The 23,113-nt window shown below is 35.6% G+C and overlaps 1 protein-coding gene across 1 annotated transcript in view; it reads left to right on the forward strand.

The window, feature by feature from the left end:
* The first annotated feature begins 254 nt into the window (after positions 1-254).
* The window catches only part of LOC143231699 (uncharacterized), a 38,914-nt gene continuing 16,055 nt past the window's right edge, over positions 255-23,113 (forward strand). The window contains exons 1-5 of the mRNA XM_076466292.1: positions 255-281; positions 2,924-3,178; positions 7,731-7,754; positions 9,919-10,055; positions 14,212-14,443. Of these exons, the coding sequence (XP_076322407.1) occupies positions 9,981-10,055; positions 14,212-14,443 (307 nt within the window). The 5' untranslated portion in view covers positions 255-281; positions 2,924-3,178; positions 7,731-7,754; positions 9,919-9,980. The remainder of the gene's footprint in view (positions 282-2,923; positions 3,179-7,730; positions 7,755-9,918; positions 10,056-14,211; positions 14,444-23,113) is intronic.

The raw sequence follows: 23,113 nt of genomic DNA on the forward strand, positions 1-23,113 counted from the left end.
ATACATTAAGTTTATGTGTAGATGACTGTGTGTATGTATGTACACATACATTAAGTTTATGTTTGTGTCTAATTTTTCATTAATCAAGATGAAATTACTGACTTAGGTTTGTTGTTTTCTAGCCAAAGACGTCTTGGGGTTCCGAGCAGTCCAAATGAATGAAACTGACCAAGCTAGAGCATGTATCAACTTCTGTTGGTAACTCGAAACAGAAAGAGTTTTATTCACCGAATTATCCACGAAAATATCAAATAACACTGTCTGTATAAAGGAAATAACAGGTGCAGTTTAAAATAAGGTTACATAGAAGAATTAACAAGAGCAATTTGTGTGAATAAAAACCACAATATATCAATGTCGAAAACAATCATGTAAGCTGCATATTATACAAAAGAAAACGTCAATTAACTGGTTTCATAATCAGTCACGCACATTATATTACAAAAAATTGTTGAATAACACTGTTACAATTACACTAAATGTAGCCAGTATATTGTGTACATGGGTTGTTGAAAATAAATATCTCTGTATATTATATAAAAATAACAATGTGTTATATACAGAAAAACAATAAACCTAAACCTTACGTTGGAGAGGAATAAATGTTGAATCTAGTTAGCTGTTATATAGATAAATAATTGTAAACAGTTGAAGGTAACTGTTATAAATGACAGTAACAGAATTAACTGTACATACTTTTATTCACTGAAGCAATAGACACAAACGACACATTATCTATTAAATGAACGTTCGATATATTTGTCTGTCACATAAACTGTGTAATACATAAAACTTTTCTAGCCATTACAAGTTCAGTAGTTTTAAATGGCATAAAACAAACGATGAACGTAGCTGCCCTTTCATGACAACTACATAGTTGTAAACAATTCATTTCGTGAAAATTATGCGTTAAACAATAGATACAAATAATAAACTGTATATTTTATAATACAGTATTTTCCTTGAGAAGATACGTAGGTGGCACCACTAATACTTAGGAAAACAACTTATTCAGCGCCTTCTTTTGGAAGACAAGTTTGATCTCATATATATTCATATCATTAAATCCCCTTTGGGCGAGTAAAGGACTCACTAACACGATCAATAGTTTCACAAATCCTACACCAGGGTTCCTCATATCTTTATTGTGTTGGCGACCCCTCGAACTACTTGTATATTTGTCATTGAACTACAAATTCTTGGAATATAGATGATAAATGAAACTTCAATATACAATCAAGTTTTATTCATCATAATACAATATCATTTTCGATCGCTACTAAATGTAGTTTGTAAGTTTTTGTAGGCCAAGGTTAGTATAGGAGTTTTTTGTAGGCCAAGGTTAGTATAGGAGCCGTTATCAACCCCCATTTATTCACTCCCATGTTCAACTTTACCTACCGAAGGGCGGTTCATATCGACTGTTATATATATTTATTCTTCACAGTTTTACCAACTATTTAATATCAAACTAAATTAGGCTACATCAACTTAATAAAAATACCTTGACTTTCGATCAATTACTATGTTATTCAATTACTTGTAATCGATTATATTACTATGTTACTCAGTTATTTGTAATCGATTATATTACTATGTTATTCTATTACTTGTAATCGATTATATTACTATGTTATTCGGTTATTTGTAATCGATTATATTACTATGTTATTCAGTTATTTGTAATCGATTATATTACTATGTTATTCGGTTACTCGTAATCGATTATATTACTATGTTATTCGGTTATTTGTAATCGATTATATTACTATGTTATTCAGTTATTTGTATTCGATTATATTACTATGTTATTCGGTTATTTGTAATCGATTATATTATTATGTTATTCGGTTATTTGTAACCGATTATATTACTATGTTATTCGGTTTTTATAATCGATTATATTACCATGTTATTCGGTTATTTGTAATCGATTATATTATTATGTTATTCGGTTATTTTGTAATCGATTATATTACTATGTTATTCGGTTTTTTATAATCGATTATATTACTATGTTATTCGGTTATTTGTAATCGATTATATTACTATGTTATTCGGTTATTTGTAATCGATTATATTACTATGTTATTCAGTTATTTGTATTCGATTATATTACTATGTTTATTCGGTTATTTGTAATCGATTATATTATTATGTTATTCGGTTATTTGTAACCGATTATATTACTATGTTATTCGGTTTTTATAATCGATTATATTACCATGTTATTCGGTTATTTGTAATCGATTATATTATTATGTTATTCGGTTATTTGTAATCGATTATATTACTATGTTATTCGGTTTTTATAATCGATTATATTACTATGTTATTCGGTTATTTGTAATCGATTATATTACTATGTTATTCAGTTACTTGTAATCGATTATATTACTATGTTATTAGTTACTTGTAATATGTGATACTGTTCCAAATTTACAAACATGCACACTTACATTCCTGTGTCACATAAGGATATCAACATACGGTAATGCTACCCAGGAATTATTGATTTGCTTATAAGATCAACGAATGTTTCACACGTACATGAATTACAAGTAAATATTATAAGTTTGTTCTGCATGAGAAGTTGACGAATCTCAGTTTACTAAATAATTGCGGTTTTCAAGCTCATTACATGTTTTTTTTTTCTTTTGTCTGTTGCATAGTTCTTCGGTATTTCGACGTTTTTTACATTATAAATATTCTAGCGTAAGCTCATATTATTTTAATAGTTTGGTTTTGGTAAATAATATTAACGTTTGTTTTACTTGAGGGAACATTCTTTCACCGATCAATTCTAATTTAAGTGCTCTACATTACGAATAAAACGTTTTATCGTTACAGTCAAAGTACATTGAGTTCGTTTTCATTACGTTTCTTGGAGACATTACAGAAGTTGACCGTGTATTTTTACTAGCTCCCTACGGGTATTGTATTGAATTAGACTTTCGCGACACCTTCCACTTAGAGGAAGCCAACAATTGCCAATACGACTTTCTAGAAATTAGAGACGGCCCCTACGGATATTCTGACCTGATCGGACGATTCTGCGGAGCATCCTTTCCACCACTGCTCAAGTCGAGTGACCGCCACCTGTGGTTGAAGTTCTCATCCGATGATAGTATAGAGTATCTAGGATTCAGAGCGGTCTACAAGTTTGTCTCAATTAAAGGTATGTGTTGTTATTAAGTCTAACCAGAGCCAGTTACGTGAGGACTGTTTAGTTCGTTAGTTTTTCAGGGCCTGGCATGGCCTAGCGCGTTAAGGCGTGCGCTTTGTAATCTGAGGGTCGCGGGTTCGAGCCCGAGCCGCGCCAAACATGCTCGCCCTCCCAGCCGTGGGGGCGCTATAATGTGACGGTCAATCCCACTATTCGTTGGTAAAAGAGTAGCCCAAGAGTTGGCGGTGGGTGGTGATGACTAGGTGCCTTCCCTCTAGTCTTACACTACTAAATTAGGGACGGCTAACACAGATAGCCCTCGAGTAGCTTTGTGCGAAATTCAAAACAAACAAAACAAACAGACAACTCGTTAGTTTTTCATCAAGTCTACGCTCAAATATGATAAAAAATGTGCAACAAATATATGTACCTTATGTGACACGACTTATGATATTTAAGATGTACCTTATGTGACACGACTTATGATATTTAAGATGTACCTTATGTGACACGACTTATGATATTTAATATGTACCTTATGTGACACGACTTATGATATTTAAGATGTACCTTATGTGACACGACTTATGATATTTAATATGTACCTTATGTGACACGACTTATGATATTTAAGATGTACCTTATGTGACACGACTTATGATATTTAAGATGTACCTTATGTGACACGACTTATGATATTTAATATGTTCCTTATGTGACACGACTTATGATATTTAATATGTAACTTATGTGACACGACTTATGATATTTAATACCAAGTGTTTCAAAAGCACAATAATTTGATAACGAAACAGATAAAATTCTAATGATTCTGCCTAATGCCGTGTTCTCACGTTCTTTGTTCAATTAATTAATAATATAAGTACACTTCAAAGCTGTTTCAGTAATATCAGTTTCATGTAACTTTTTAATGGTTAATATTTGCTTATTTTTGTATTTCTAATGAGCCCGGCATGGCCAAGCGTGTTAAGGCGTGAGACTCGTAATCTGAGGGTCTCTGGTTCGCATCCCCGTCGCGCCAAACATGCTCGTTCTTTCAGCCGTGGGGGCGTTATAATATGACGGTCAATCCCACTATTCGTTGGTAAAGAGTAGCCCCAGAGTTGGCGGTGGGTGGTGATGACTAGCTACCTTCCCTCTAGTCTTCCACTGCTAAATTAGGGACGGCTAGCACAGATAGCCCTCGAGTAGCTTTGTGCGAAACTCAGAAAACAAACAAACAAACAAACAAATATTTCTAATGAACAATGTCCCTAGCTGGGTCAGCGGTAAGTTTACTGTGCTAATATCTGGAGCTCATTTCATGCAGTGGACACAAAAGATATCCCAATGTGAGTTTGCTCTAAAACAAATATCACAAACAAGTAACGAACCATATACCAGCCTTTTAATGTTTTGAAAAACGGCGAATATTTTTAAACCAAAAGGTTGGTAGGGCAATAAATGTTGCGTTACCTTTAGTTATATTTAAATGTGTATAAGGTACAGGTAGTTTTCGATTTACACTATTCGTTGCACGCGTTTTTGGATTAACACGATTAATTGAATGACGTCATTTATCGCTTTACACGCTTGCGAATTTGGATTATCGCAATTTTCGAGCGATTTCTCTGTTGTAGCGATATAAATAAAAGTATTTTCTCACGATGTCCTTAAAGGTCAAGCCAATGCAGACGCTTTATTACAATAACAGCCGCGGTAACGCGACGCACGACAGTTGAAGTGACGTTACAATGACAATAACATTACGGGTATCTGTGCACTCGCCAGACGGTTGCAGGGTCCGTTTGGCATTAAAATCAATTTATCATGGTCACACTGGAGTTGATGTTTACTGTAGATACACTATGTTGACTGCGTAAGCGCAGGCGACACATGTAACACTATACAGAAAATGGGCACTTTGAGACACGATGAGACGAAGTTCAAAGAGATTCGCAATATTAACGCCATGCGCGATGATTACATCACGAATAATTTCGAAGGTTTTGCACACGTTTTTCCACTGTCACTATTCTGCAGTATATTACGACTACATTAATGTCATCCGCACTGGGATTGCACGCATCGTGTATACACAGTGAGAAAGAGCGTATGACTTACGTCACTAATTACTGGAATGTAACTGTCACGTGAAACTATATATGAAATAATTCCACGTGGGGGAACTGGGAAACATAACTTCAAGAGACGAAATAATTTGAAACAAATATTGTACACAAAAGCAGACCTGACTTACCAAGTATTTCTTGTAGAACGTGACGAACCTTTAAAATAGTTTATTTGTTTGTAGCTAAGCGCAAAGCTACACAATGGGCTATATGCGCTCTGCAAACCACGCGTATCGAAACTCGGTTTCTGGCTTTGTAAGTCCGCCAACATACCACTGTGCCACTGTGGGTGGCTTTAAAATAATAATTCATTTATCTATGAACCTTGATTTCTATCACACTGTAACATCTTTAGTTTAAAGATTAAGTGTAATCTGTAGAAATAACTGTATGATTCTACTATAACGAACGTTAACATATTTTATTACACTACTATAACGAATGTTAACATGTGTTATTACACTGCTATAACGAACGTTAACATATGTTATTATACTATTATAACGAATGTTAACATATACTCTTCAAAACAAGAAACGCAAAAGGGTTTGTTTGTTTGTTTCTTAATTTCGCACAGGCTATCTGTGCTAGCCGTCCCTAATTTAGCAGTGTAAGACTCGAGGGAAGGCAGCTAGTGATCACCACCCACCGCCAACTCTTGGGCTACTCTTTTACCAACGAATAGTGGGATTGACCGTCACATTATAACGCCCCCACAACTGAAAGGGCGAGCATATTTGGCGCGACCGGGATGCGAACCCGCGACCCTCAGATTACGAGTCGCACGATTTAACACGCAAAAGGAATATTTTTTTGCTATTTTAAAGAAAATATATGTAATAACGTTAGAAGCTCAGAGTATGTGATGTTACACGTGTTAAGGCACTGATTGTCAGACCAAAATGACAATAAAAGTTGTGCACTTTGAAAACGGAGGAAAACATCGGATTTTCGCCAAAATGCATGCGTGTCCAATAAATTTGTTTGAGAAATCTGCATGTTCTGCAAGTGCAACATGTGCAAAATCCCTATAAAAGTTACGGGTTCTCGGTTTCCATAGCTCAGTGTTAAGCCACAAGCAATACAGTTACGCCAAGACTGACTGAAGCACAACGCAACAACGCCATTGGTCGCTTGGAAGCAGGCGAATCTCGATCAGATGTTGCCAGAGCTGTGAATGTTCACCCAAGCACCATCTCAACGCTATGGAATCGTCACCAACAACATGGATCAACTCGTGACCGTCCACTATCTGGCAGACCTCGTGTGACCACGCCCGCACAAGATCGCAACATCCGGTTACGTCACCTTCGGGATAGGACCACCACTGCGACGTCTACTGCCTCAACCATACCAGGGCTGCGTAGGATTTCCGATGAGACCGTACGCAACCGTCTACGAGATGCAGGAATCCGACCTCGACGTCCAGTCAGAGGCGTCATCCTCACCCAGCAACATCGTCAAGCACGGCTGCAGTGGACTCGGGCACATCGGGTATGGCCTCATCGACGATGTAGGCATGTTTGGTTCAGCGATGAATCACGTTTTATGCTTCGTAGGCAGGATGGAAGGACCCGTGTTTCCCGTTGCCGTGGTGAGCGTTTTGCAGTAAACTGTGTACAGGATGTTGACAGATTTAGTGGTGGCAGCGTCATGATGTGGGCTGCCATCGCCTACAATGCCAGAATAAACCTTTTGCACATTCGAGGGAATCTTACGGTTCAACGATACGTCGACGAGATTCTTAGGCACCATGTGCAACCCATTATGGTGAACGTCAACGACGTTTTTCAACATGACAAAGCCCGTCCTCACACGGCCCGACTCACCATTGTCTTCTTGAGACACCACAACATCAACGTTCTTCCCTGGCCCTCCAAATCACCAGATTTAAACCCCATCAAACATCTTTGGGACGAAGTCTGCGACGGCGACAACCTCAACCGCAGACTCTACCTCAGCTTGCAGCAGCTTTGCAGGCTGAGTGGACAGCCATTCCACAGGATGTGATTCGTCATCTCATCGCTTCCATGGGCAGGAGATGCCAAACAGTTATTGATGCTCACGGGGGGCATACTCGTTATTGACGTTGAGTGACGTTAAACTTCACCTAGTGAGCGTGGACTTCGCCTTTGCAGACTTTGGATGTTCAGCAGTGAATGTGCAAAGTTTCACACATCATACAGAACTACCCGGAATAAACTTGTTAACAATTTGTCTCATATTTTGCCTTTTGCGTTTCTATTTTTAAAGAGTTTATGTTATTACACTACTGTAACGAATGTTGACATATGTTATTACACTACTATAACAAACGTTAACATATGTTATTACATTACTGTAACGAATGTTGACATATGTTATTACACTACTATAACAAATATTAACATATGTTATTACACCACTTACCTTGTTATCGGTTTCTTTTCCAGATTTTGTTCGTCCTCCCTCAGATGGTAAGTTTTTCGTTACTTTATTCACTGTAACAACATAACAAAATGATTGTTTTCCAAATGTTATAAAAGATTTAACAATAGATGTGATTAGCGTTGTAAACGTCTGTATTCCAACTTAATTATATAAATACAAATGTTCGTTTACATAAACCGCTTTATTTTGGAATTTTAATAACACTATGTAACGAAATTTTTACTTTTCCTTCTTCCTGGACAGAAAGTGTTATTTCCCAATTACTTATGCCTAAAGTAAATGGAAAAGACCTATTTTTCTCTTCAAACTTTGCTTTTGTGACCTGGGTAATAAAATTTTCAAAGTTACCTATTTTCCAGAACATTCCAGGTAGATTCAGTGCTGAGTAGCTGATAGAGAATTTTCTCGAACTTACAAGAATTTTCAAAAACTTTCTAGAATGTTGTAGAACTTACGAGAATTTCTGGAACTTTCCATAGTAATATATATACAGGGGCTCACCACTCACCACTTCATTTTAGTTCTAGCTGTCTAAGTGAACACATAGACCTATAAGAGATGGCATCAAGAAGCTGCAACCATTCTCCAGACACATTCTGCTATGTATGTGGTCAATTTATCAAGACAAGAGCGAAAAAGTACTCTATGACAGCATCTGTTAAAATGTGTGAAGCCTACAAGTCATGTTTTGTCATGTCTATCGGGGATCAATATAAACTCTGTGCACCTTATTTTACCTACGAGCACTGTAAAAATCTCTGTAAGGCAAAACTGATAGTTTTTGCTTGCATGATTAGCAATATTTTATATTGTACAAATTTTAGGCCTTTTAAATTTTAAATACTTTTTGGTGCACCACAAAGAGGAATACAAGAGCGTCAAGACCTTGCTAGAAGCCTTGAAGTATGATAAATATGGTTGGGAGGTTATCGGAGACTTCAAAATGGTGACATTCCTGATGGGTCTCCAAGGATGCTTTACCAAGTTTCCCTGTTATCTTTACCTTTGAGACAGCAGGGACATCGCAGCGCTCTACAACAGGAAGTACTGGCCACAAAGGACCGAGTTCTCTGAGAGGAGGCACAATGTCAAGTGTGAGCCATTAGTGGACCTCCAGAAGGTGTTTTTCCCACCATTGGATATAAAATTGGGTCTTATGAAACAATTTTTCACAGCTCTTCATAAGGAGTCTGCAGCCTTCAAGTACTACCTTCGAGACTTCTTTCCTAAGCTGTCTGAGGCAAAGGTCAAAGCTGGTGTCTTCGTTGGACCACAAATAAAGAAGATCCTGGAGTTCACAGAATTCCCCAAGAAGCTCAGTAGGAAGAAGTAAAAATCTTGGGGCAGCTTTGTTGCAGTGGTTTGGGGCTTCTTGGGCAATCACAAGGCAGAAATTTATGTAAAACTGGTTGAGACTCTGGTGAAGAACTACGGCAAAATGACCTGCAGGACGTCCCTGAAAGTCCATATCCTTGACGCTCATCTTGATAAATTCAAGAAAAAAATGGAAGCAAGGCGAACGCTTCCATCAAGATATACTGGACTTTATTGCCGCTACCAAGGAAAAATGTGCATTTTGCCCGTTTTTACATAGAAAATAGGTTAATTTCTAAATTTCATTATACAGCTCACAAAAGCAAAGTTTGAAGGGAATAATGGCCATTTTCTGTACTTTCACAACATAAGCTATTAAGAAATTACACATATTATCCAGGAACAAAGTTTGTGTTACATAGTGTTATTTGTGTTACATGGTGTTATTTGTGTTACATGGTGTTATTTGTGTTACATGGTGTTAAATTGTTAAAAAACGTTTATGAACTCCTTTTTCCCACCTATACTTTTCATCCTACAATCACGACCTCTGTCTGATAATCTAGAAAATTACTTCGTATCTCAATCTTACTTAGGATTTATTTTTAAATTTAAGACTCAACCGTTTGTTTGGTAATAAAAGTAAAACGCGAATTAAACTGATAGAAACTAGGAATAGTTAAAAACTGAAATATCCATAACACAATCGATTAAAAACATCTTCATAGAAATAAGGCCCTCTTAAAAACTATAATATTTTAACTATCCCATAACGTAATTGTTTAAAACTGTCTTCGGTTAAATGAAATACGTATTAAACTATTTATTTACACTAAAAAATAATATAATTTTTTTTTTCATTTCCTTTGTTCATAGAATGTATTTTCTACAAGGGAGGATCCGATGGATTAATTAGTAACAACGACCTAACAGAAAACATGTTTAACTATTCGTTAAAATGGGATGTGCCTTTAGACTGTACTTGGGTTATCCAAGTATATCCGGGTTGGAAGGTAAGACTTCTTGAAGTATAAATAATAATACTTGGTAGGAACTCGGAAACTATCAAACAACAAGATTTCACGATAGAAAATAAAATCTTCAAAATGCAACAGAAAACTCGTTGTTTTATCTCGAGCAGTGCAGTGTACTAACAAGTTATTATTCATGTTATTGTTACTCTGGAACAGCTTTAAAACAGTACATTGTACTGATAGAAGTTATTGACTTTATTATTGCCATATAGCAGAATATTTTACCAATATTAATTATTATGAACTAGTTTTATGGTTCTTTAAAAAGCAGTATATAATTCTCAATGTCTACTAAACCTACAATTTTTAGAATACAAAACAACAGGATACAATGAACATATCTTGAAGGTATATATAGCACTTTTAAAAAGTTTTGTTCTAATTTGAATTAGTCTGTAATATATTCAAAACAAGATATGTGTTTATCTAAATATTTTGAGTCTATAAAATAAGTTATGCAGATGTTAGCTGTTTACATTTTAAAAATATACTATTACTAATTAAAGTCGGGCCCGGCATGTCCAGGTGGTAAGGCACTCGACTCGTAATCTCAGGGTCGCGGGTTCGTATCCCCTTCACACCAAACATACTCGCCTTTTCAGCCGTGGGGACGTTATACTGTGACGGTCAATCCCACTATTCTTTGATAAAAGAGTTGGTTATGGGTGGTGATGATTAGCTGCCTTGCCTCTAATCTTACACTGCTAAATTATGGACGGTTAACGTAAATAGCCCTCGTATAGTTTTGAGGGAAATTTATAATAAAACAAAACTAATGATAAGTTCTCATTAAATTTTACTTGTTTGTTCCTGTAACGCAAGAGACGACTTTAAATTATCACGATATATGTTTCTAATGAAGATTAATATATTGAGATTCCTTTATGGCTGACAACCAAGTTGGAATAGAAGCGCGTAGCTACTAATTACTCTAGTGAGTTAATAAAGAAAGAAATGTCTGTTCCTGATATTGTACTGCACTAGAATTAGGACAATAATCAACTCCAGTTGTCAGTATTCAAGTTCACGACACAATTAAAATGTTCACATTTTTTATAAATAATCATAACTAAATTCAAATATGTGATATAATATTTCATAACAAATATGTGATACGATATTTCACAACAAATATGTTATACGATATTTCGTAACACATATGTGAGACGATATTTCGTAACAAATATGTGATACGATATATCATAACAAATATGTGAGACGATATTTCATAACAAATATGTGATAGGATATTTCATAACAAATATGTGATAGGATATTTCGTAACAAATATGTGATACGATATTTCGTAACAAATATGTGATACGATATTTCGTAACAAATATGTGATAGGATATTTCATAACAAATATGTGATAGGATATTTCATAACAAATATGTGATACGATATTTCATAACAAATATGTGATAGGATATTTCATAACAAATATGTGATACGATATTTCATAACAAATATGTGATGGGATATTTCGTAACATTAGTCTTCCATTTTCAGAAGACAACAAAAATAAAATACCGAGCGTTGTTGTTTTGAATTAAGTACAATATGATATCTGTGCTCTGCCCATCACGGGTATCGAAACCTGGTTTTTAGCGTTGTAAGTCCGCTGAGCCACTGCGGATGGAGGGGCAAGACCGAGCGAACATTTAAATAAAGTCAACATCGAATTCTTAATTTTGATCAGCGCCCTGTTTTCGGTAGCATTACCTACATTATCCTGCCTATTTATAATTGCTTCTAGAGGGCCAGCAATGTATGTTTTGAAAGTGTTCGACCTGTAATCTATAAATATCACTGAGACTAGTATCACAATCAATTAGGCTGTCTTTGCCATTTACTTTTGCAAAGTTGAAATAAAGCTGTTTACTTCACAAAACAACATGTGCAATTGTGCCTCTGAATGGCATCAAGAAGTGAGAAAACGTTGCGACCGAGCTGGTCGTGTGCATCCTGGTTTATATTTCCACCTCTATTCTCGTGCCAGTTTTGAAAAGCTAGACAATTATACCACTCCTTAACTGTTTTGTACTTCCCTGGATGACACGACCATATTGTTTTGACTGGTTGATATCAGCATCAGTCATTGATGCTATTGTAGAATCTAAAGTCAACTTCAATCCTCTTGATAAAATCTTGGATAAGTTGCCAGTTCAGTCTCATCTTAGTAACATCTGCACACTAAAGATGATCTATTTGTGCTCACAGCACAATTCTACAAGTTTTAGACACCAGTATCCGGTCGTCTTGCGAGGGTGCATCGATGTTTCCATAGGATGAGATTAATGACCATGCAACTGTATTGAATGTTTACAACCAGTGGGAAGATGCTTGCATGCCAGTGGATTACGCTGAGTAAGGCTTCTTTGGTCAGTTTATCTTGTCCGTACCAACGTTGATATAACTGCTACAATCTGCTGGGTTTCTTGAGGAAACCATGTCAGTAAGAAGCATGATGCTATATGCATCACACAGTGAACTAAACATGATCTTAACAATTCTTCTAGTACGTTATTACCCATCATTAAGGATAAGAGGACAGCTCTCATTAAAAAACTGTACCAACTGTATAAACATATATAGAAAACGTTTATTTCCTTTCTTTATATTTGGAGAGAACGTCTGAACGCAAGCTATGTCGTGTAAACAAATCACTGTGGTAACACATCTTCATCTGTTATTTGGGTGCTCCAGATGTGAACTAGCTAATGAGTGTGTCCTCCTTCATCGATGGATAGATCTCAAGATCTAATCTCATGTAGTTAGTAATGATTATTGTACTTCGGTCCCCAGTAGAAAACCTTATTATACATTATGCTTATAATAGATTGTTCACTGTCTCACTGAATTGGATCCACTTAATAGTAGGTTGGATGATGTGGTTCATAAACTATGTGAGATGGATGTTGGAAAACTTCATTTGTTGTATGATATGTTATATGGCTCTGATGAAACTCCTCGTAATGCTAAGTACTAGCCGGGCAGATGAGGTGGCTCATCTTTTCAAGGAGGTACATTTCCAGGTGGACCACCGAGAGGGAGAATATCTCTATAGTAGGTTATTAGAGACATCAACAATGTAATCATGTATGTGTCTTTGTACTGTGGTTGAACATTGAATCATGTTTCTGAATGACAGTCAGCTTAATGTTATATACTTATGTTTTAAAGTTTTCCGTTTATTTCCATGTAACTTTTTGGGAGGATGAAAGGATTGAATAAAAATTACTTTGTGTGATTTAAAATATTGACTGAGTTAGTGTCGAAGAAAAACAACATTTAACTAAATTATTAACCTAGAAATGACAGCATTAAGTTAAGCAATGTAAAGAGATCCTAGCGGCAGAGTTGCATACAAAAAAGTAACATTGTTTGAAATAAAACAAAGAATTCTTAAATAAGTGATATATAAAAGTAACATTGAATTAGGCAATGCAAACTTGTCCTAATGAAATTTAGAGGCATAGAAAACCAACATTGAATTTTTCAATTTAAAATAGTGTTAGCTAACATAGTTAACTAGTACTGAGTTTTAATTATTCCTATTATTCTAACTTACTTTTTTAAATCAGTTCTTTAATGAACAATACTATGATATTATCATTTTGAAAATGTTGACACAGTTTTTCAAAACAATAGAAAGGTTTAATTACAGGCAACAGTAACATAGGTCTCTGAAGTAATTACAAATACACCTAAAAATGCTATCGTCTTATATTCCTAATATAATGTTATACATACACCATTGTCGAACGTTAGGCCCACGTAAGTGATTTTACGTTCAATTTTCAGAATATCAGGCTTTTACCACAAATATGATTTCATTAAAAAACAACGACGTAAAATTACTTTAGTTTAAAGTGAGCAGAATATATCAATGTCAAACAATTAATACAAAGTATGCCACATCATCAAGAGAGGAAGCCATGTAGGTTTAATAAACATATTTATGAACCTAATTTCAGTGGCAGTTGTTGACACTAAGCTTATTTAGGAAATATTGAATTCCATGAGTTAGCAATAATCGTATTGTCCCCATGACAGCTAACAGAATAAAATTATCCAGAACTATCATCTTCCATGCTTCTTTGGCATTAAGTTTTTTTTATTCTTGTTTCAGATGTATTTAACTTTCCAGAAATATCAGCTTGCCCAACCTAACAACTGTTATCTGAACTACATCGATATTTATGGAGAAAGCCTCAGCGTGGACTCTAGACTTGACAGGTTTTGTGGAACAGCGACAGAACCTCAACGGTCAAACACTAACATTCTTCACGTTCGCTATTTTGCCCAATCAGAAGCCTTGGATGGTGTGTTTAAAATACTTTATACAGGATTCAGGGAATCAGGTAGGTCTTGGTTATAATATTTACTCCAACTGTAAAAAGAATGTTTTATATCTGACTTAAATTTTCTAGTAGTCGTATAGAGTAAACCGTATTAACTTTCTAGTAATAAGGATTCTGTGTGTTCTAGTAGTCGTACAGAGTAAACCGTATTAACTTTATAGTAATAAGGATTCTGTGTGTTCTGGTACTCTTATAGAGTAAACCGTATTAACTTTCTAGTAATAAGGATTCTGTGTGTTCTAGTAGTCGTATAGAGTAAACCGTATTAACTTTCCAGTAATAAGGATTCTGTGTGTTCTGGTACTCGTATAGAGTAAACCGTATTAACTTTATAGTAATAAGGATTCTGTGTGTTCTAGTAGTCGTATAGAGTAAACCGTATTAACTTTATAGTAATAAGGATTCTGTGTGTTCTAGTAGTCGTATAGAGTAAACCGTATTAACTTTATAGTAATAAGGATTCTGTGTTTCTAGTAGTCGTATAGAGTAAACCGTATTAACTTTATAGTAATAAGGATTCTGTGTGTTCTAGTAGTCGTATAGAGTAAACCGTATTAACTTTCTAGTAATAAGGATTCTGCGTGTTCTAGTAGTCGTATAGAGTAAACCGTATTAACTTTATAGTAATAAGGATTCTGTGTGTGTTCTAGTAGTCGTATAGAGTAAAACCGTATTAACTTTATAGTAATAAGGATTCTGTGTGTTCTAGTAGTCGTATAGAGTAAACCGTATTAACTTTATAGTAATAAGGATTCTGTGTGTTCCAGTAGTCGTATAGAGTAAACCGTATTAACTTTCTAGTAATAAGGATTCTGTGTGTTCTGGTACTCGTATAGAGTAAACCGTATTAACTTTCTAGTAATAAGGATTCTGTGTGTTCTGGTACTCGTATAGAGTAAACCGTATTAACTTTCTAGTAATAAGGATTCTGTGTGTTCTGGTACTCGTATAGAGTAAACCGTATTAACTTTCTAGTTATAAGGATTCTGTGTGTTCTGGTACTCGTATAGAGTAAACCGTATTAACTTTCTAGTAATAAGGATTCTGTGTGTTCTGGTACTCGTATAGAGTAAACCGTATTAACTTTCTAGTAATAAGGATTCTAGTAATTAATAACTTTTAATTTAGCTAAGAGGATGGGAGATAAATCAGTAGGTCTCATGTTGTTGCAAAACATTATGTGTCTTAGATACAATATAGGATATGAGATAACAAATTATATACAGATAAAATATCTCACATCCGTATAACTGTTTGTATAAACCGAGCTCAAAATACAGATTGGATTAATTGTTAGAAATATTTTAAAAAGTAATAATAAAGTGCTTTAAGAAATAACTGTTCACGCATTATGTATAAAACTGAAACCTTGTTACGCGGATAAGGTAAAACATAAGTGTATACTTGTATTTATTTACGTAATAAAGGGCTAATAAGCAGGTTCTGCAAAGCCCACATAACCCTTAAACGGCGGCCATCATAAATTATGCTGCTACCTGCAACATTACTGCTGTTTAGGGGTTAAAAATAAACATCGTCTTAGTAATGACGGTCTGTGAAAGTTAAACATCAATGTGTTTACAAGTTATATACTCACTGTCTAAGGCCCACGTTCTCCAAGTTATATCGAGTCACGTACCTTTTTTCACACTCTTTAGCACGAGTCCTCGCTCTGCGCACTACATTTATAATGTCGTTGACTTCACGTTAGCAGTGAATACGTGCATCGTCTGCTACTGAGATCTACCGACCTCTACTAGTCAGCTTCTTCAGGCACTAGGTTCAGTTTATTATCTAATTTGCTTTGATAAGTGTTCTGGAAACTTTGTTTTTGCATTAAGGGAGGAAATGTTGAAGATTAATGGTTTAAGAACACTCCTGGAACATAATCCAGAACCCATGATGATCGAAGGTAGATGTGCTAAAAATGTTCGACACAAACTCAGAGAATTTCAGAGGGAAGTCACTTTATAGGATAGCTTGTTGAGCCATGACTATAATGTAGCACTTGAGAAAACCCATCAGAAACAGTTTTAAAAACCTCGTGATTGCTCAAACAAATTCACGTGATTCAAGTTGTCTTAATGTAAAGCATGTCTATTTTTGCAAATTCGAGCACGAGAAAACACGTGTGATAGTGAATGATGCCATTTATATGTCGTTTCATCTGCGGTTATAATTTTGTTTATTGAACTGGTACAAGAACTACATGTTTATATTTATATTTAAATATCAAATTGTGTGTTTGACATTCATTAACTTACTTTTTATCATTTTTGTCAAATCCAGAAGCTCAGAGTGTCTAGTGGCAAGGGCGTTCTACTCACAACCTAAGGATCGCAAATATGTATGCCTATCGGCGATTATTCTTGCTGATTAGAACTGTTCCCACCCCGAACTTAAATCGTCTTGACTCATAAAATTAGTGGCTGACCATACATTACGTTACGAAAAGATGGAATGCTAAGAGATCAAAAGGCAAAGGTTATAAGAAGCCAAAACTGCATATGTCTAGCCCCCAGACTAATCATTTTACGCACTAGATAAGCAAGTTAGGCCTAAGCTATAAAACTGAGTGTTTCGTTGAATAGGTTTCACTTACAGGCTGGCTCATCAACCATACATTGGAATCCAGTTAAACCATGAGAGGGCAGAAATTATTATCAAAACTACGAGCAACTGATGTGAAAGTTTACACCACGTGGTTATACGTAGACAATGACGCAATATTGAAACTGAAATAAGCCTAAAATATATAAGTTTCAACTACGATTTGTGAGATTGAAATGAACCATTAATAAGACAAAAGCCTTGAGCTAAAACGTTGTTGTGTTTACAAACATGTTGAAAGGAAGTGTGGGCACTTGAGTTTCGTATTCGTTTAATAACTAAAAATTATAAGCACAGATATACGGACATTATTATTTACAATAAAAATATTATACAGGCGTCTTCTAGTGCTAAATGTTTGTAGCTGAGCACAAACTTTCACAATATGTGTTACCTATGCTGTGCCCACCACGGGTATCGAAATCCGGTTTCTAGCGATAAACGTCCACTAGTTTGTCGCTGCGCTAATGGGAACAGAAACTTCAAGAATAATCATGTATATGTTGTTTTTGTCACATGGATTTGTGCGAACAGTCACGAACATAAGTATAGACCGTAGTGCCTCATCGGCACTAGAAAATACAGCGAAATATTGTGATTGTTTTAGTATGACATATTCTGTGTGGATGTTATTTTTTTTCTTATAATAAGGTCACATCAGACGATCTGCTGAGCCCACCGAGGGAATCAAACCCCGGATTTTAGCGTTGTAAATCTGTAGACTTACCACTGTACTAGCAGAGGGCATAACGTATTCTATATTTATAAGCGTGTGAAAATAATGCCTTCTGTGTCATCAGTCTGTGTTATCTGAGTTACAGTAGGTGTAACACTATTCTGCTGATACCGTGTTATCCCTACCAGAATAGCAGAAAAACCTTGGGTGTTAATATTTATTTATTGAGGAGCTACAGTAAAGCTTCCTGACTTCTTAATTTGTCACAATATTACAATAAAACCTCCTGACTCTGTCACAGTAACTGCGAAGACTTGGTTGTAACAATATACAGGGTGCCAGAAAGATGTTCTTTTCAATTATTAGAATTGTCTTGCGCATAACGAATTCAAATATATATGGCGTGAAAATGTATCTCAGGACAGCTGGTATGGCTATTAACACTTTTACTAATAAAGCAGAGAACAACATTTAGAGCCTCTCATGTGATCTACAGGCTCTGTTTAATTAGTGAAAGTGTTAAATACCCACACCATCCATCCTGAGATACATTTTAACCTCAAGTGGTTTTCTCGTCATCACTAAATAGCGTAAAAATTCATTGATTGTTTTTGTTATTGTTTTTTTCTAACTCTGTTGATAATTGTTTAGGTGATATGTATATATCCAGTTTATTGGTATAGAATTTCTTCTGTACGTATCACTTACTAGTACAGTATTTCTTCTGTACGTATCACTTACTAGTACAGTATTTCTTCTGTACGTATTACTTACTAGTACAGTATTTCTTCTGTACGTATCACTTACTACTACAGTATTTCTTCTGTACGTATCACTTACTAGTACAGTATTTCTTCTGTACGTATTACTTACTAGTACAGTATTTCTTCTGTACGTATCACTTACTAGTACAGTATTTCTTCTGTACGTATCACTTACTACTACAGTATTTCTTCTGTACGTATCCTTACTAGTACAGTATTTCTTCTGTGCGTATTACTTACTAGTACAGTATTTCTTCTGTGTGTATCACTTACTAGTACAGTATTTCTTCTGTGCGTATCACTTACTACTACGGTATTTCTTCTGTGCGTATCACTTACTACTACAGTATGTCTTCTGTATCGTATCACTTACTAGTACAGTGTATTTCTTCTGTGCGTATCACTTACTAGTACAGTATTTCTTCTGTGCGTATCGCTTACTAGTACAGTATTTCTTCTGTGCGGTATCACTTACTAGTACAGTGTTTTTTCTTCTGTATGTATCAATTTACTAGTACAGTATTTCTTCTGTGCGTATCATCTTACTAGTACAGTGTTTCTTCTGTGCGTATCACTTACTACTACAGTGTTTCTTCTGTGCGTATCATCTTACTAGTACAGTGTTTCTTCTGTGCGTATCACTTACTACTACAGTATTTCTTCTGTGTATCACTTACTACTACAGTGTATTTCTTCTGTACGTATCACTTTACTAGTGCAGTGTTTCTTCTGTGCGGTATCACTTACTGGTGCAGTATTTCTTCTGTATGTATCATTTACTACTACAGTATTTCTTCTGTGCGCATCATTTTACTACTACGGTATTTCTTCTGTAATGTATCAATTTACTACTACAGTATTTCTTCTGTGCGTATCTTACTACTACAGTATTTCTTCTGTGCGGTATCACCTTACTAGTACAGTATTTCTTCTGTGCGTATCACTTACTACTACAGTATTTCTTCTGTGCACGTATCCTTACTAGTACAGTGTTTCTTCTGTACGTATCACTTACTACTACAGTATTTCTTCTGTACGTATCACTTACTACTACAGTATTTCTTCTGTACGTATCACTTACTACTACAGTATTTCTTCTGTACGTATCACTTACTAGTGCAGTATTTCTTCTGTACGTATCACTTACTAGTACAGTATTTCTTCTGTACGTATCACTTACTACTACAGTATTTCTTCTGTACGTATTACTTACTAGTACAGTATTTCTTCTGTACGTATTACTTACTAGTACAGTATTTCTTCTGTACGTATTACTTACTAGTACAGTATTTCTTCTGGGAATTTTCTTTACTGGTTTATCCGTGATAACGAGAAAACCTACTTGTAGAAAAAATTATATCAGTAAAAACGGCTGATATGGGTAGAAAAAGATATGGATAGAAAAAGATATGGGTAGAAAAAGATATGGATAGAAAAAGATATGGGTAGAAAAAGATATGGATAGAAAAAGATATGGGTAGAAAAAGATATGGATAGAAAAAGATATGGATAGAAAAAGATATGGGTAGAAAAAGATATGGATAGAAAATAATATGGGTAGAAAAAGATATGGATAGAAAAAGATATGGGTAGAAAAAGATATGGATAGAAAAAGATATGGGTAGAAAAAGATATGGATAGAAAAAGATATGGATAGAAAAAGATATGGATAGAAAATAATATGGGTAGAAAAAGATATGGATAGAAAAAGATATGGGTAGAAAAAGATATGGATAGAAAAATCACTATGTAGAGGAGCAAACAACGTTTCTTCTTCGGTCATCGTCTGTTTGTTTGTTTGTTTTGAATTTTCGCGCAAAGCTACTCGAGGGCTATCTGCGCTAGCCGTCCCCCAATTTAGCAGTGTAAGACTAGAGTGAAGGCAGCTAGTCATCACCACCCACCGCCAACTCTTGGGCTACTCCTTTACCAACGAATAGTGGGATTGACCGTCACGTTATAACGCCCCCACGGCTGAAAGGGCGAGCATGTTTGGCGCGACTACGATTCGAACCCGCGACCATCAGATTACGAGTCGCACGCCTTAACACGCTTGGCCATGCCGGGCCCGGTCATTGTCAGGTTCACAAAGAAAGAAAGAGGTAACTGACCGATAGTTTACTACACGTTTGAAGACGGTTTTGTAACTGAGTACAGAAATGTAGAGGGCGTGTTTAGGTGTTGGATATATTTATTAATATAGGTATAAAGGTATGTAATTTTTACATACTATAGATCTCAGTTTTGTGCTGGTTTTTGAATAAATTTGTATTAACTGGAATGTCATATTTTGTTACTAGTTTTTGCCAAATGTTGGTTATTTTTCTGCTGATGTCGGAAATGTACGGTATACACATGGTTTCGTGATTTGGTTTTAAATCGTGGGATATATATATACTTTTGTTGGTTGATTTTGCTTTCTGTCTAGGTGTGTGCGTATAATGTTTTCTACGGTTTGTGGAGAAAACATATTGATGTTGATGAAATATTGTTTTATTTTGTCTAATTCCTGGTTACTTTTATCTGCGTATTTTACTTACTGATACATCATTTTGTCTACACGTTTCACTGCTACAAGAACTGCGTTACTTGATGCAGAGTTGACAGTTTAAACTGACGTTAGTTAGCCACTTTATGATAAAATGGACTCTAGACTTCAAGGCCTATTTCATCTGAATAAATAGATCTCTGTCTGAAAGAAAGCTTAGCCACTGTGAAGTGTTTACTCAAGAGTTTCATCAGATCTGATGTACCGATACGTTGGTCAGGAAATGTATTCATCACAGTTATTAATCACAGTTATCCGGGCCGTTTGAAACCGAAAACCATCATTTGTTGTTATTAATCACAGTCATCCGGGCCGTTTGAAACCGAAAACCATCATTTGTTGTTATTAATCACAGTTATCCGGGCCGTTTGAAACCGAAAACCATCATTTGTTGTTATTAATCACAGTTATCCGGGCCGTTTGAAACCGAAAACCATCACTTGTTGTTATTCATCACAGTTATCCGGGCCGTTTGAAACCGAAAACCATCATTTGTTGTTTTTCTTTATATTGCACAGCAAACTGCGACGTTCATGTTAATTTCATGTGAAAACAAAACGACAAAATCGAACAAACAGTCTCCATGTTGAATACACAAACAAGCTTGGCTACGTGCAGCAGGAGCTGAAACAAGGTTAAAATAGACCGATTAGAGGACAAACCTTTTTAGAGTTCCTCGTGAAGCATTTTCAAACGTTTTTGCACAAACACGTCAGAGAAAATGGTTTTGTTTGATTTTATAGTAACTAATGTATATATTACATATATGCATATAAGGTGAACTACAATAACTTTACCGGAAAGCTATGCATGATTTATATTTATATTTAACCCTCGTTGTAGAAAATATATCTTTAAAAGCTATTAAATTATACAGTGTATGTAATTCCAACAAATCATTTCAGAGATTGAACATAATAAAAAACAAGAACAATAGAGCTAACACTATCCACCCTCTACTATATCTCTGTGACGTAGTGGTAAGTTTCAGACTTTTTTGATGCTAAAAATCTGGATCTGACACTCTTTGTGGGCACAGCATAGATAGCCCATTATTTAGCTTAAAAACTCGTGGCTTAAAGTATATTAAGCTCGGTCAATATATTGAAAGAAGGATAGTGTTAAATAATAGAAGAATCGCCCGGCATGGCCGAGCGCGTTAGGCGTGCGACTCGTAATCCGAGGGTCGCGGGTTCGCATCCCAGTCGCGCTAAACATGCTCGCCCTTTCAGCTGTGGGGGCGTTATAATGTGACGGTCAATCCCACTATTCGTTAGTACAAGAGTGGCCCAAGAGTTGGCGGTGGGTGGTGATGACTAGTTACATTCCCTCTAGTCTTACACTGCAAAATTAGGGACGGCTCAGGTTTCTCCTCCTGGTTGGGGGTTGTGCAGTAGGCTAACAATCTACTCACTTAAAAACCGGCCTGTTAATGAATCCGCAAGCATTGCGGCCCTATGTTCCTTCATGGAATCGAGTGGCATAATAATAATAATAGAAGAATCGAACAAAATAGGCATAGGTGAGATGCTATTATTTATTCTGATGACTCTATATCGGTATTTTCTTAAGTGTTTTACGTCTGATAATACGCTCAAGAAATACCACGGTTTCTTGTTAATATCAGGAGTTAATAATGATTTGTTATGGAAACGAGTATATCCTGTTCTCTACCACACTCATAATCCCCTCTTACGAGATTAGATCTAAAATCGTTAGCTTCAAATGAAAGCAGAAAGGAGTAAATGTTGATATTTTAACCTTGGTTTCATTATTACGAATTGTTAGAGACACATTTGGAAATGTGTCTCAGGACGGCTGGTATGAATACTAACACTTAAATAAAACAGAGAACAACGTTTTAATCTTCTCGGGTCATCATCAGGTCGAAACGTTCTTCTCTGTTTTCTTTTGGTAAAAATATTTATACACATACCAGCCGTCCTGATATACATTTCTACTTCAAGTGGGTTTCTCGTCATCATGAATATGAGGGTTAATCCCAGTATTCGTTGGTTAAAGATAAGCCCAAAAATTGGCGGTTGGTATTGTTGACCAGCTGCTTTCCTAGG

Source organism: Tachypleus tridentatus, chromosome 11 (assembly GCF_004210375.1).
Source record: "Tachypleus tridentatus isolate NWPU-2018 chromosome 11, ASM421037v1, whole genome shotgun sequence".
Taxonomy (NCBI): Eukaryota; Metazoa; Arthropoda; class Merostomata; order Xiphosura; family Limulidae; genus Tachypleus; species Tachypleus tridentatus.